We start from the raw sequence: 15,562 nt of genomic DNA on the forward strand, positions 1-15,562 counted from the left end.
GCTTGGAGCATTACAGTTCAAAACGGAAAGTATCCTTTTTTGAAAGTTCAAAATTACTCAATCAATAATAATCTATAACCTAATATATATTAAAAAAAAACCTTGATGGACTCTTAGGTCGTATCATATGGATACATCTGAGTGTTACAGGTCAAAAGAGGTGGTCAAGTTTCCATGTGGAGCCATCAAAGAAGAGCTATTATGAGATTTAACCTTGAACAAGTCATATTACTAATGGCCCGTACGAGTGGTGGGTCACAATTGACAAGACTTGTCATATCTAGTATATATAATACTAAGCTTGGTTCTACCAAAAGAAAAAAAAAACAAACCTAATCAGAACAAAATATATGTTGGTTGACTAGCAAGTTAATTAGGTACCCATGCCTGTTTCCCTTGTTTCCAACATGCAGCATATTTAATTCCAAGGCGCAAACTCAGCTAACCAGGTGTTGCCGAAATACTCCATCCTGACCTAGCTATTTGGACGTCCACCCGCTGTTGACGTACAACAAGACAGCAATCTTGCCCCTCAGCTTGGTCTCTAAATAGTCAAAACTTATGCAATTTTAGTTATTCCATTGTCAGTTTCACTAACAAGCTTAAGCACCTATTTATTAATTTGGATTGCAAACACCAGAGGAAAGAAATTACAATGCTTTGACTCAAATGCAAATTGAAACTTGCATGTCTCTGAAATTGTACTTCTGGAAAAGAATGGTTTAATCTAGCTTGTAGGATCAAAAGTAAAGGCTTGAGGCCTGAATCTCGAGTCTTGGCCTACTTATTTCTTCAAGTCTTCAGAAGGTAGGTGTTGTCTAGTTCATCATATCTCTATGTTATGCTACTTGAATGTTGTAGTTGTTTATTTCATTTTTGGTAATGGAAATTAAGTAGCATATAGCGAGAGCCTTGAGTTTCCAAAAAGATAATAACAATTAACTTAATAACAAATGGATATGTTATGTCCGTACATGCAAATATGCAAAATAATTAAACCTTGAGACTGCAAAAATTACAAGGGTGTTACACTAGGTGATGCAAGTCATGATCACTAATCTACAATTACATTAAGTTGTTAATATATAGGAAATGAAGGTAAAATGCCAATGCCCTTCCATACTCTTCTGTTTTTTATTTTATTGTAGCAGCTTTTTGAAACAGATTAGAGAGGAAGAGTCTTGTTAGGGGTAGAAGCTTGAGCCTGGAAAGGGTGAAAACTATGATGAGTAAAGCTTAGCAGAATGTTTGCTGGACTTGGTGAGCGAGTTCTTCTGCACTCAGTTGGCATTCAATTCCAATCTGTTATAGAATAAAACAAAACAATGCAGACGATTTAATCATTAGCTAATTGAATACATTTCAAGACAAACATAAACCTAACACTTCCCTCTGAATAAATTCCAACTCAGTGAAACATCAAAGTAACTGCAAAGACTGATACAGCAAAATAAAAAATGTGACTGCAAAGATAGCCTACTTTTCAGCGATCCGTCGTTTTTTTCAAGAGCAATGTAGTAGGTAAAGTTTTACAGTCAGTACCATTGCAGTACGCCAACGTCAGTTTTAGGTTTGTGTGACAACTACTGCAAATAATTCAACTTTACTTATGAACAAAATTATCCTGGACGGTGGATCCTGCTTTCCTAATGTTCTTATTTTCTAAATGACGAAGGAAATCATTCAAAAACAAAGATGGTTTATTAGGTCCCCTGGAAGTGCAGTAAAGACAGAAACAACAAAATCCACAGACATGGTAGAGACAAATTAAAACAGACTGAAATATTGAAACAAAATAAAAGTTACAACTTTTAGAAAAAAAAAAAATCATTGCACCAAAAGAAATGATTGAAACCTAACAAATTCCAGGGCACCTGCGTTGTCTGTTGGTGATATCAATGAGAAATAGGATACCTCCTCGCCCCTTCGCTTCGCTTTGCTTTTTTTTTTTTTTTTTGTCTTTCTTTCTTTTCAGTAGTATCAGATCAGATACTAATACTTAAGAACGTGATTTGTTTAATGGAAAGGTTAAAATGCTGATATTAAGAGGACAACAAATGCAAATATATATATCATAAAATTAAAATTTCAAAATATTTATCTATTTATGTACACCAAAATTTACATATTTTATCATAAGAATGTTCATTTAATTATATACTATATGTTACCAAGAAATTATATGTTCCTAATAGTTTAATAAAAATATTTTACTATCTTTTACACTAGTAAAGGTCCTACAGTTACGGTTAGTATATATGACAAACTATTAGCGTAGCGGGGCTAGAGTTTGTACCTTGATGGTGAAGGAATTAAGCATGGTTTCATCAGCGGTGTTAATGTTGACATGGAGAATTTCGAGCGAGAGGTCCTCAAGGGCGGAGATTATTTTCACAGCTTGACCAGGGATCCGAGGGGATACCGTCTTCAAAAGAAGATTTGGGCCCGAAAACTTGACTTCCACATCAGCAATCGGAGACTTGGAGTTTGCAACGAGCTCGTTGACGTTGTCCACGGAGGAAGCGGAAGAAGTAGGAGAAGGTTCGAGCGAACTAGTCATGGTCGGAGAGAGGTAGCCTTGCTGCAACCTCGGCCTGTAAGGGCTACCGGGTTGAGGGGTTCTTGGGCTTATCGGCAAGTTAATTCTTGGACTTAGAGGTGGTTTTCTAGGGCTGAGAGGTGAGGGTCTTGGACTTGAAACTATCCTAGGGCTTAACACCTCACTGTAAACTTTTCTTTGTTTCTTGGCCTCTAGCGATTGTAGAACTTGTTGCAACTCGTTGATGTAATCCACGACGCCCCCAATAATCGATGCTTGATCTCCCTAAGACATAATGCAATACAAACTTTAACCCAAAAAAAAAAAAAAGAAAAAGAAAAACTTGACCATGCATGCAAGATCTCCAAATACCCCTCAATCAACCCTACTCGGACAATAGTTTAAAACAATAGTATGGGAGAATTTCAGTATCCTAAAACAATAGTATGCTTGTATATGGGAAAAGACCAAAGGATGAAATGAACCGAGATAATAGTTTAAGCTTTAAATGCAATGTTATTATTAGGATTATTGTCCTGTACATAACGCTTAAACACAGAGAACAAACTCAAATAATAGCATTCAGAAAAAGAGAAAAAAAAAAAAAGCTTTTAAAACTGTAGTAAAACAAGAAAGACAATGTGCCTTACTCTTTTCACATAGAAGCAAGGCATCAACGATCTCAACACCGATAAATGTTCGTTCATTTGCTTCCTCCTGTTGCGCTCAACCGTAATATGAGACATTCGTTGTTGCCCATCTGGGTTGGTTTCCTCCGAAGAAGCTAGCTTCTGCCTCTTGCTCTTAGGTGGAGTTTCAGGCTCAGTCTCCGACTCCTGTTGAGCGCTGGAAGAAGTAGACTTCTGGGACACCAACCTCGTAGCTTCCTCGCCATCTTTTTGGGTAGCAGCGCCCGTTTCTTCCAATGGAGTGAAGGGTGGAAATTCAGGGAGACCATCTAAACCCTCAAAAAGAGCAAACAGGTCATCTCCGGCAAGGTTGGTTTCTCCAAACTCAGGCTCTTCGAGAAAGTCACATAAAGTATCATCCATTGGAAAGTGTTCCCAAATAGTATCTTGTGTTTCTTCTTCTGCGACTAGGAGTGGTATCTTCTTTTTTCTCGGAAAACGGTCTTTCTTGTAATGATGTCTTTAAAAGTTTGTTTTGGCTTTTGGGAAAAAAGATAGAACAATCAAACAGACTGGAGTGGGAAGACGAGAAGAGAGAGTGAAGTGAAAGAAAACCGTGAGAAAAAGACTCAGATGGAGATGCGGAAATTGTCAAGATCAAGAAAGAAAATGTTTGCTAAAAGGAGTAAACATAAGAGCTGCAGTGAAAGGGACAAAACTATCACCATCAAGCACTCTTTTTTTGGACGGGTATCTAAAGTCTTACGGGGTTTTTTAATACTTGCCACCGTTAGATGCTGGGGATCTCACGGCGAATCATGGCCGGCTGCGCCCGCCTAAAGTTTTCGAAGCTAATAATGGGTGGTAGTGAGAAACCGTACCAAACTCTGGGCTGAGGCAATATTCAAACTCAAAAAACGGAAGACAGGGTGGGAGCTAGAGGGCGATAAATAAGCTAGTATATATGTTGATGTTCATCATGAAAATTAATACGAATTTAATGACTCGATATGATGAATTTTCCTTCAACTTATTTTATTTATTTTTTTATGTTGGGGAAATATATATATATATATAAAATAAATAAAAGAAAAAATGGTGATATCAATTAAACAAGGAAAATAATTTTGTATTCTTAATATTTAAAGCATATAACTCATATTGGAACTTTAATGTTCATTTTGGATGCTCAATGCTAAAATATGTTTCGTGCTGTTTTGTTCTTCTTTTGATTGAGATGGTTCTCACGCTATTCATGTCTTCCATGCATATAGCTACATGCATTTATTTCACGCCCTTTTTATGGGCTTATAGTATATTAATTTCTTTTTTTTTTAGGTTTCTTTTGGTACAGCTTTATGTTTATATTCTTTTGCTCTTGTACCAAATTTACTACTAGTAAGTATTTGTTTTGCTTCATGATTCTTAAAGTAGGAGAAGTTGCATTATTTATAGAAATTTATTAGTTAGCACTATCTTTTTTGATATTTAATTTTGGAGGGAATATATATATATATATATATATTATATGCTTTTGTTAACTAAAAACAGGAGAATCTCTCAATTGGAGCATGCAATATTTTGATTCATTAATGTATGTGGAGACAGATTAACGTAAAATGACAAAGATACCCAAAGTAATCGTTAGGTTCAAATTGAAGGAGGTTCTTCAATTCCGAATGTGCTGCCTGTCAGGTTGCTGTCTTCCGTTTCTACTAATTAGTTTTGCAATATTCATTCAGCGGTCCGCCTATTTTTTATTATTATTATTATTATATAAACCAATTAATTCAAAAAACAAATAATGTTATTTTATTGTTGACATCTAAGGGACCCACATATTCATTTTTAAGAAATTAATGCCTTGTTCATATATAATATATCTTCTTTTTTTTTGAACACTTACCAAAAGTCAAATCCGAGCAAAGTTGGACAGCTTTCTCCCTGGATTTATACTTAACAGCATGGGCATACGCATACAATTATGTAGGAACTTAACTTTAACCGTAACGAGAGAAGTTTAGCTTAGAATGAAAGATCATACATATATTAAGATTAAACAAATATGTGCATATATATATATATAACTGATGATTTATATTTAAAAGTACTTATTTTTCTCGTTTCTAAATGGACTGCATTACGTAATATGCCATAAGCTCATAGCAGATGATGTGATCCATCTGTCCTTCCTCATAGATTTGTTTCCCCTAATTACTATATCAAGGAAATCTTTTCAGAAAAAAAAAAGTATATTAAGGAAACAGGAGTTGGATAATGCATTAAATCCTACCAATTTAAACTAGGAGAATATATATTTATAGGTAAATGTTGGTGATAGGTTCGCAAATATGAATACAAGTAACACAGTAAGGGATAGTTGCCCCTCTCCCCTTAACTCCATCTTGGCCAAGGTGGGGAATTAAAGAAGTGAAGAATTATATATTTCGTGGTTGGGGAAAAGGGGAACCGGAAAGAACTGTAAACCACTATTCTGCAACGCAAAAAGGCAGTGGAGTGGGAATATTCGGTGAAGAAAGTCTCAGTACTGAGAAAGAGAAACAGCCTTAATACAATGTGAAGTGAACTCTCTTCTTTCTTTATGCATTGATCGGTGAAAGCCGTCAATCCCAATTGGTAGCTACATGCTGATGCCCTGACCTTTACGTTTGTTTTTTTTAGGGAGAAAAACACAGTGGCCTTCCAACTCGCCTTTTTTCCTTGTTCTACTTTGGAAACGCTAGTTTGAAGCAGGCTTTTAGAACCCTACATCAGGCTTCTTACATGCCAACTGAAGCCCGGTAATATTAAAGCTATAAATCAAGTCCTAGATATATTATAATCAATAGTAATGTACAAAAGAAATAGGTAGCATTGAATAGGGCTACAAAAATTTAAGAAACGAAAGAAAGAAATAATGAAGTAAACTCGGGTGGCTCATGGCTGGTGGAATTTTTATTTATTACAGCATTGAAAACACGACAAAGTGAACATAAGCGTGAGTAAGCATGAGAGTATGAGAGAGAGAAAGGAAAAGTTTATGACGAAGCGTATACTGTCCAAAAGTCTGCAACTTGTCTGTTTAAATATCATAAAGAAGGTGGCTTTCAATGAGCAGACACGGCATCTCCGTGCCTACGATGATCGGTTGATTTTTCAACCCCATTCTACGTTTTATTATTTTATACTTAATTACTAGTTTATATTTTTGTTTCCGTTTATCAAATGTCTAGGGGAGGGGAGGGGAGGTCATGCTGGCAGTGCAGTCAGAGTAAGAAAGGGAGGGAAAAAGAGAGGCTGGAGTTATTGCAAGCTCTGCATGGGAGTGCGTTTCATTTAAGTTAGAATAGCTACCTATTTTTCGGGTTTATCACAATCACTACTCCCTTCATTTTTATCCAACTTTTCCAATCATCCATCAATTTTCACATTTACCATCCTCAACAACCGCCCCCACCCCTCTCTCCATCTCCTTCTCTCACTTGACAGACCAATCGGCATTTTTGCTACGTTTAATTTTATTCACGTTTGATTCTTAGTACTTGTAAAAGTTTTTGTTTTTTTTTTTGAAATCATTGAACCATCATGAAAATATTTCGATTCCCTGACTTCCCTGTGTACTAAATATGCCAAACGCGTGATTTCTTTTTTAAAAAACTGAAATATTCATTCATAATTCAAGAGAGAAGCAGAGAAGCATTTTGTTCTAAGCAAAGATCCTGGGATAATACAAAAACCTGCAAAAGCAGCCCCTCAAGACTCTAAAAATCAAACATGTACAGCATCCCATAACCAGCAGAGGTGGAAAAAACCTCCACCTTTGTACAGCATCCCAAACGCATGATTTTTAAGACCTTTAATTCTTCCTCAAACAAGAAAAAAAAAAAAAACCTTTGATAACTTCTGCCGTATATCTAGCAAAAACATGCATGTTGTCCTGATATATTGTAAACAGTTAACATCATGTAGAGATACCATGTCTTAAAATTCCATCTCTGGTAAAAAAAAACATGTAGCAAAATAAGCAAATTGAAACCTCTGAGATGAGATTTACCATATATATATTTATTATAAATAAGGAGTCTTAACTTGTATTACACTACCTGTGGAGTCAAGGTGTCAAATTCTACACATCTAGGTCATTTGGATTATTCATTCTAGGCTTTGCAAGCGTGATACATATATAGCAATTGCATGCATAATATCTTTTTGGTCTGTTCATTTTGAGGCTATAAACAGGCAGGGACCTAGCTAGGGCTTACAACACATTCTATTAATTGAAAGCAGGTCATGTCAGGTCAGAACCAAAACAGTGTTGCAAAAGGATGTAGCGAGCCTAGCTTCGTTGGAGATTGATAACCATCAGCTAGCCAATGGCGTCAAATTTTGAAAAACTCTCATTTTGCAGCCAACGTGAAATCAGCTTCATTGTCCATAACTACGCTTTTTATGCTTTACACAAAAGTTAAAAGCGAATAGTACAACTCTTTATCGTTTTATCACTCGCTACAAACGTATAACACCCAAGGAGAAGGAGGAATGTGGGACAAAATTTTAAACCAAAAGCCTCTACAAATAAATAAGCTGGGGCCTCCTCAACTTCATTTACTTCCCAATCTGAAACATCATTTACGAGCACCCACGAAATATACGAGCACGACATTACTGCAGTCTCTCTCTCTCCCTCATTTACCACACCTCTCCCTTCCCTTTCCCTCGTCCGTCATATTGCCTGCCGGATGATACGATCCCGGGGGAGGGTTATAGGGAATCGTGCGATTGAGATTCAATGGATGGCGGAATCTGGCCCCCACAAGCCTTTGGTATCTTATTAGATTTCCATGTCCCCATCGTTTGATGTAATGTCCCCATCCCTAGCACCATTACCGTTGGGAGTCTAGAAACTTGGGTGCAGCTCCCCGTTTCCCCTCCTTCAAATTGAATTCCGTGTTTTATTACATCGTAAAGGAAATCTTCTCGTAATCTATGGGATTTAATGACGGCATTGTTGTATCCTCGTCGATTTCATGAATGGTGGTGGCCAAATCGTGGGCCCTACACACAATGTAACAGACACAAAACAATGAAGAATCCTATAGACTAGTAATTAAACTTTGGGGAAAATTAAATGGTCACTACTCTCTACTCCACTGAGATTCTTGTACATTACATAGGGCGGACCACGGAGGTACTTTCTGCGGTAATGGGATCACGATGCCCATTTTCGTTGAGGAAACTTAAAAGTTAAACGAAACAGAGCTGCCGGAATTTCCTGTTTTTGGAGTCCCCAAATATGCTGCAGGACTTCAATTTATTGTACCCTCTTCTAGGAGTTAAGACGTAAATCACTTAATGAGCTTTACTTAATTGGTCGAAGCATATATGCGTTTGTTATAATCATTGATAAGTAATGGTCATGCTCTTTTTAGCATTTTGCAGCACTGCAGCTGAGCACGTTATAATTAATTGCCCCTCAAAATCATGTAGCTAAGGAAGATAGACAACAAAAAAGATTTTGGGGATTCATTCTATGGGGTTAAGATTAAAAATAGACAAGTATATATCACAAATTTGTAGTTGATATATATATATATATATATATATATATATATATATAGAGAGAGAGAGAGAGAGAGAGAGAGAGCTAATTGGTCGAGAGAATATCTCCCAATGTCAACATATAAATGTTGTAATTAATTTGTAGACGAGAGATAATTTAAGTGATCAGTTATCTTAAATACTTAGATTATTATAAAATGATCCCTTTTTTTTACTTATTATTAGTTACAATACTTTTTTGATACACAAGTTGGTTGAAAGGGGGGTTTTTTTTTTTTTTAAGAAAAGTAAAAGGAGGCTGCGTTATTATAATTTACTATAATAAGAAGAGTTATATTGTACTTAATTTTTGGTCGAATCAGAAGATTCAACATCTTTGTAAATTTTTTATTCTATTAATAGTTGGATGAAAGATTAATGAGTTTTGCATGTGAATCTAGTTATAGAAACCACATACAAGCTATCTTTGTTCTAATTAATACGACCATGTGGTAAAAGGAATGATTGACTATATATATATATATATATATATATGATCATTTATCTTAAATTTTTAAAAATTATTAAAATGTTTAAACTTTTACATATAAGTTTTAATAATTTGAAATTCAAATTAATTCTCTCAAAAAAGAAAAAGAAATTCAAATAAATATTCATTGAGTTCTGAAATAAATAACCTTTAATACAACATGTGGGCATATATCAATATTAAAATTCCGATTTGAACTCTTGAAAAGAAAGAAAGAAAGAAATGGTTGAGTTTGAAAAAGCCAAATTTAAAGGCTAAAAGCAGTGCAACCGGCGATACCCAGTCGCAGCTTGAGAAATGATAATGTTACAATTCAACCATCAGAATTCACTGCGGTGGGTTGGAACTGGGAAGTCGGATCTTGGATGTAGGGGCCGCGAGGTCCCCCACCAAAAATCGAGCAGCAGCTAAAAGACAAGTCGGTGACTGTTGTCTCCTTTTTCTTGGCGCTCTTTTTGTACACAAAGGGGCAGTCAGGGGAGGGGGTTGGGGCCCCCTTCATGTGCCCACCACTCAGGCCCCTCTACTGAAGTGACTTTGTATAAGTTCGCAATGGTGGTTTAAGAAGTGGGGCTAAGGCGGTGGAGCCTCTCGCTGCCATGTCTCCCGATCTTTCCATCAAGTAATAGTTTTAGCAACAAGAGCTTTCAGGGAGATTTGGTAAATATGGGATTGAGATGGCTCAAAAACCAGCCTTCAATGCCGAGGTTGGCGCGCCCTGTCCCAAAACAAAAACAAAATTTTTAGAATTTGGTTTCATATAGGGGTGATGGCGACCAGTGAGATCCATCATAAAATGGGGTTGTGGGCGGGGGAATGGGAAATTGATTTCACAGACTTTTCGAGGCCCACTCATTGCAGCAGGAATGTCTCGAACACATGGGGCCTTAACTAGTGTTTTCTATGAAATTCTATTACTTGAAACTTAAACTTCAACTGCTGTTTTAACAGGAATTCTTTCATTTCCTACTCAATATTGCTGCTGGTTATTGGATTTTTCAGTTTTCAATACAGGTATTAACTTTAAGTAGGGAGTAAATAAAGCCTACGTACCTGGGAATCTCCTAATTGCTTTGACGACGTTAGTTGACCAGGCTTGTTAATTTTCTTTTCTTTCTGTAAAAGATTCAGTTATAAATGCTCATATTATAAGGTTCTCAGTAAAGCGGGTTTGGGCTAGACGATTGCATCTGTTTGGTTCCATAGCTTTTATACAGTCCCCGATACTAGGGCCAGCCCAGCAAAACTTCAATGACAGGACGCTGACATAAAAATAGTCGCGCTCAGCGCTGACGAACACCATTGGGTTCTCAATTCTGATAAAACTTTTCTATTCCTGAACCATCGTGGGCCATATTTGCAGGGCCGAGGGGACCATCCACACCTGATAACATTGCACCTTGCAACAAATTGAGGGGGCTAATGGCAGACAAGTCCATCATGGCATAAAACCCTTTTTTTAAAAAAAATAATTAATTAACAAGTAAATTACAAACAAATCTCTGATTCTGGCTTCCATAGAGATTGCAAGTGGTGACCAAGTTTAGCTGTGACAAAATAACACTTACCGATTAAGAGAAGCTAATACTAGTGAAACTATATGCAGAGATCCTGTGACCACAATAATACCTGACCGATTCCATGTTCTTTCTCTAAGAATTTGATTAGCAAACCTCAAGGAATCTGATAGTGAATTCTCGGTGGCCACTAGAATTTCATGTTTTGAGTCCCTTGTTGAGCAATTATATTTGTCCTCAAACAATCCTCTATATTCTGCAATTCTATCATGAATAACTTTGATGCCTAATTCTCTGGAAGCCTGCATCCAACAATCTCTTAAAACAGATGCTGAAGTAGTTCGAGATGTGCCACTGGCAATGTTAGATTCCATTAGGAAGACAGCCTCTACTTGTCTACCTGAAAGAATATGGTAAGATTGCAGTTAAAGCTATCCAAGAAATCCTGTTAACTACCAAAAATATTAAGGCAATGAAAAACTGAAAAATTAAATTTCTTAAGGTACAACCCCGGAAGAAAATAAACAAGATTTATTGCATACTGATGATACCCCAGTCTCAAAGTTATCTCCACATTCTGGTTTTGTCCACTTCAGCAGTGATAAGATTAACTAAACTCATCATGAAAAACATAAGTTGGTTATTACCTGAAAGAAACTCTTTAGCAAAAGCTAAGTGGTCTTTATCACTAGCCATTGCAACCACAATAGCCAATCGTGAATCCGGAAATATCATTTGTATTGTGTCCAGCAAAGCTTTAGCAGATTCTTTCGTGTGGGCTAAATAACAAAAGCAGGCAGTCAGAATACCTTTTTAGACAAGTCACAAGTAGACAGTGGGAACTGAAAAATATATATGCAGAAAGAAAAATAAGATAAAATAGGAAAGAAAAACACTCTACAGTCAAATGAAAACATGATGAAGATTATTTCCTTCAAAATATGTCTTGGAATCCATCATTAAACTGAATGCTTTTGAGAATGAGAAGTTACCAGCAAAAGTTGAACTACCATCTCTGCCCATCTAAAACTAGAAAGAACAAACAAAGAGAATGTGAGAATAAACCTCCATCAATCAATACTGTTGCTCCTGGTAATCCTAATGTCTCAGCTTCTTTTGATGTTAGAAATTGGCTTCTTCCTTGCAAGCATGTATTCTCCAAGCCAGCCCTAATTGATCCATTGGAGATTTTCCATCCTGATATATCCATGAAAGCATCCAACGAAACAATGAGAAATAATAAAAGAGAACAAAACCTTCACAGGACTCAACAAAGCCTTAAGCATCACCGAAGTTTAGCTTACCATGTAATTTGATGAGTTTTCAATAATTCTTATAAGGTGAATCTAAGTAGAAACCAAACAATCAGGAATGACAAAGACTAGGCACAGACCTTGATTGCGAAGGCAAAGTGCTGTGCATGCTGCAGTCACTGCATTTTGAAGTTGATGAGTTCCGAGCATGGAAAGGTTTAGATCACATAACTCAATGGACTGTGTAAATTAAAAAATAATAAGTTCATGAAAGTGCTTCAAAGTACAAAAAGAATTAACCAAGATTACTTATTCCAATTAAAAACCAAGGCATACACAATTTCACTCGAGTAATGAGGGCCTTCATCAATGGAACTAAACAAAACTGCAAGTTATTCACAAAGTAATGTATAAAAGAAAATACCAGCGGAGAGTCACGGTCAAGTTGTATCATTAAGTCACAAGATTGGGAAGGTCTACCCTTGAACGTGCTGACTCCTTTTATAGCTGTTCTAATTCCAGAGTCAGATGCTGATACTATAGGCGAAGACATTGATAATGCTTTGTCACGAAGAATGCAATCAATGTGTGGTAGAAAAGGCCCACCTAAAATCAACTGAAAATTTGAACCATTAAACAGGTGTTAAATCTCATAAACAACTTGAATAGTAAATATTCATGAATTCATGTTAGTAGTTCATTTTAGTAAGAAAATCAGAGAATATGTCAGTTTATAAACAGGTTGGATAATTGCAAAAGTTATCATCAATGGCATCTGACCAGCCATCAAATCAACATATCAAGCAATATTCTGCTGGTGTAAATAAGTCACAGAATACATATCACCGTGCTTCCAGTAAAGCACACATCTCAAGCATCAGTAGTACAATCTGCACTAAAGTCTTTATCAACTCACTAAATAAAAAGTAGCATATCAGGACTGCATGCATACATTTAACAAGCAAAAGAATATCATCTACCAAGGATAACTGAGATTCCAATCTATGCCATTCTGAGAAAGTAAATGCCAAGCTCAACGATTGGATCCAATTAACTCAAAGCATGCATACACATAAAACAAACTTGTGCAGTGAAAATCACCTAACTGGACAACCATGTTTAATGATTCCAGCCTTTGCCATTGCAATACTTTCCAAAGAACCCCCAAGTGCAGCCAAATGTTCCTCTCCTATTGTCGTTATGATCGATGCAGCAAGTTCAGAACTAGAAATAATGTTGGTAGCATCCCTAGCACCTCCTAACCCAGCCTGTCAAATTACAAATAAATGTAAAGAGAAAAGAATGACAGTGAGTATAATGCATGCCCAACCATACACACACACACGCATCAGTGCTGAAAAGAAGACGTCAAAGAAATCAAATAACCTCAATGACTGCAATGTCAACATTCTCTTGAGCAAATAAAGTGAAAGCCACAGCGGTAAGAACCTGAAAATAAGTTAAGCAATGTTGCTTATCCAATAAAAATGACATTAAAAGACAAAAAGAATCTTGATATGGGTAAATTAATACGTACCTCAAAGTGACTAAGACATCCATTTTCAAGAATAATAGCCTCATCAAGACTTTGTTTAATCCTATGAAAAAGACAATTCAATGTCTTGGACGACACCGGCTTCCCCAATCTTCCTACTGACATACGTTCTCTTATACTAAGTATATGAGGACTGCTTAAACAAAAAAAAAATAATATATATATAATCACAAACTTGTAATGCAAAAACGACATCCAAATGTGAAACGGCAAATAAAAAACGTAGTCTTTTTGCCTACCTAGTATAACAACCAACAGAATAACCTTCCGTCCTTAGAATGTTGGATAAATAAGCTGCAGTGGATCCTTTCCCCTTTGTCCCAGCAATGTGAACACTCTATAATTTACCAAAAAAAAAGAACAATTGTCAGCAACCAAAACCAGGGAAAAAAAAACATAATTTTTAAAAAGAAAAGGAAAAGAAAGAGGACGAGCCTTGAAGTTGGACTGCGGGTTACCAAGGCGGTCCATTAGGCGTCTCATCCGGCCCAAATCGAACCCATCATCGGAGTCGGTACCGGCGTCTTTAGGGACGCCTGATTTCTCGTAGTTTTTGAGAGAATCGATGTATTGGATGAAATGCTTCAGCTCCGGTTCCTCTGTGTATGTCGAGAGCCATTGTTTGGATTCCAATCGAAACATTTTCAAGGGTTTCCAGCGTGTCAGAGTGGAGAATGGGCTGACAAGCTTTAGGATTTTCATTTCCTTTTTCCTTTTTTCCTCCCCTTTTTCCGTTTGTTTCCCGGAAAGTAGGATTGCTGCAGATGAACTTGAGTTACTGGTGACTGTTTACTCAATTCGAAATGGCGTCGTTTGATATTGGTCTGCTGTCCCGCGTAAGCTGACGTCGTATTGGCTGGCTTCTTTAGATATTTAGCCACGTTTAACTAATATCAACTAATCGTACTTTCCCACGTGTTAACATAAACCAGTGTTCCTGTCTTCTTCTCGCCTTCTTAGGCTCGTACCTAGTACTCTTCCCGTAATTCCTGCAAATTGTCAAAAAAAAAAGGAAGAAGAAACTGTAATTTTGGAGAGCGAAAGTATCCTGGTCCTTGGACAAAAATGTCCATGTTTCATTGTAAGTTTCCGTTATTATTTTTAACTTTCAGTGTGTTCTTTCTTACTCTCTGTTCGGTTACCGAGAAATTAGAGCCAAAGAAAAATTAGAAGTAAAAAAGGAATGTTTACTTTAAGTCTGGTTTTTAACTTTTTGAGCTCCACAAAAACGACGTGAAAGGGTAGGCAAGATTCCAGAACACAAACTTTCTTGCTTTTCTTCCGAAATATTTATATACTAACATCATTCAAGGGAATTAAAAGGAAGAGAATTTTTGTTTCTTGTTCTGAAATATGGCTGTTACCCTTTGTTTAGGTTTCTGAGAAAGCCAATAAATGGACAAAATTTTAGGCTTTTTTTTTGTCTTCTAGTATTACTCTTTAAGACTGACGCTTTCAACCTAATTTTTTTTTTTCATGACAAATTTCGTTAATGTATTCTGGGTTTCTGGTTTGATAGCTGTTAAGCATGGAGAAAATTTTGAAAAGTGGTTGTCTTTGTTGTTAGGTAGTTGAGACTGATGATGGAGACGAATTTGGAGGAAGTGGAGGGAAAAGTTCGGACAAGTGAGATTGATTGCAACGGAGAGGTGGGAAAATTTAGATGTTGTGAGTTGGAAGAGAGGAGCAGGAAAGCTGAAGCAAGGTGTGTGGAGCTGGAATTGGAGGTTCAAAAGAGGAAGAGCGAATATGAAGCACTTGAGACTAAATTTAGGACATTAGAAGCAGTAAAGCTTGCACTTGAGAATGAAATTAAGGTTTTAAAGAGTCGGAATCATGAGTTCTGCCATCTGATCGGTCAAAGTGACAATGAGAATCTAGTTGGTCATGGAGGAAAAGGGGTGATGGAGGGAGTTGTTGATTTGACTGAAGAGAATGATGAGGAAGATAAGGTTTTTAAGCTGATGACGGAGAATAGGGT

General features: G+C 36.7%; 3 protein-coding genes across 4 annotated transcripts in view; 1 reads left to right on the top strand and 2 right to left on the bottom strand.

The window, feature by feature from the left end:
- Positions 1-964: 964 nt before the first annotated feature.
- SPCH (basic helix-loop-helix (bHLH) DNA-binding superfamily protein) lies at positions 965-4,082 on the bottom strand. Its single transcript, XM_021429449.1, has 3 exons — positions 3,190-4,082; positions 2,297-2,824; positions 965-1,302 (listed from the first exon to the last, which is right to left on the bottom strand). The coding sequence occupies exons 1-3, from the start codon at positions 3,589-3,591 to the stop codon at positions 1,237-1,239; spliced, it is 996 nt and encodes a 331-aa protein (XP_021285124.1). The 5' UTR covers positions 3,592-4,082; the 3' UTR covers positions 965-1,236.
- Positions 4,083-10,697: 6,615 nt separating this feature from the next.
- On the bottom strand, positions 10,698-14,401 carry GLA1 (Folylpolyglutamate synthetase family protein). The gene is made up of 10 exons (XM_021422242.1): positions 14,017-14,401; positions 13,821-13,918; positions 13,564-13,714; positions 13,413-13,475; positions 13,133-13,294; positions 12,451-12,642; positions 12,167-12,266; positions 11,839-11,970; positions 11,421-11,552; positions 10,698-11,173 (listed from the first exon to the last, which is right to left on the bottom strand). Exons 1-10 carry the CDS (start codon positions 14,281-14,283, stop codon positions 10,821-10,823), a joined length of 1,650 nt encoding a protein of 549 aa, XP_021277917.1. The 5' UTR covers positions 14,284-14,401; the 3' UTR covers positions 10,698-10,820.
- Positions 14,402-14,516: 115 nt separating this feature from the next.
- LOC110411892 (uncharacterized) overlaps positions 14,517-15,562 on the top strand; it is a 3,720-nt gene continuing 2,674 nt past the window's right edge. Inside the window, exons 1-2 of one of the 2 annotated variants that reach the window (XM_021422254.2) lie at positions 14,517-14,662; positions 15,149-15,562. The exon at positions 15,149-15,562 is cut by the window's right edge and continues 326 nt beyond it. In XM_021422254.2, coding sequence (XP_021277929.2) covers positions 15,162-15,562 — 401 coding nt within the window. In that variant the 5' untranslated portion in view covers positions 14,517-14,662; positions 15,149-15,161. Of the gene's footprint in view, positions 14,663-15,100 lie in introns of both variants that reach the window. The other variant, XM_089784570.1, reaches the window with a different exon arrangement.

Source organism: Theobroma umbraticum, unplaced genomic scaffold, assembly GCF_002168275.2.
Source record: "Theobroma umbraticum cultivar Fairchild unplaced genomic scaffold, ASM216827v3 scaffold_30.0, whole genome shotgun sequence".
Lineage (NCBI taxonomy): Eukaryota > Viridiplantae > Streptophyta > Magnoliopsida > Malvales > Malvaceae > Theobroma > Theobroma umbraticum.

Excerpts from the sequence above, each read along its gene's own strand:
- GLA1 (XM_021422242.1), bottom strand. The coding sequence starts at position 14,283 with ATGAAAATCCTAAAGCTTGTCAGCCCATTCTCCACTCTGACACGCTGG. Across the intron at positions 13,919-14,016 it reads ACCCGCAGTCCAACTTCAAG|AGTGTTCACATTGCTGGGAC; the intron begins GCTCGTCCTCTT and ends GGTAAATTATAG. Across the intron at positions 13,295-13,412 it reads TTGACATTGCAGTCATTGAG|GCTGGGTTAGGAGGTGCTAG; the intron begins GTTATTTGATTT and ends GTAATTTGACAG.
- SPCH (XM_021429449.1), bottom strand. The coding sequence starts at position 3,591 with ATGGATGATACTTTATGTGACTTTCTCGAAGAGCCTGAGTTTGGAGAA. Across the intron at positions 2,825-3,189 it reads CTTGCTTCTATGTGAAAAGA|GGAGATCAAGCATCGATTAT; the intron begins GTAAGGCACATT and ends ATTATGTCTTAG. Across the intron at positions 1,303-2,296 it reads TTAATTCCTTCACCATCAAG|ATTGGAATTGAATGCCAACT; the intron begins GTACAAACTCTA and ends ATTCTATAACAG.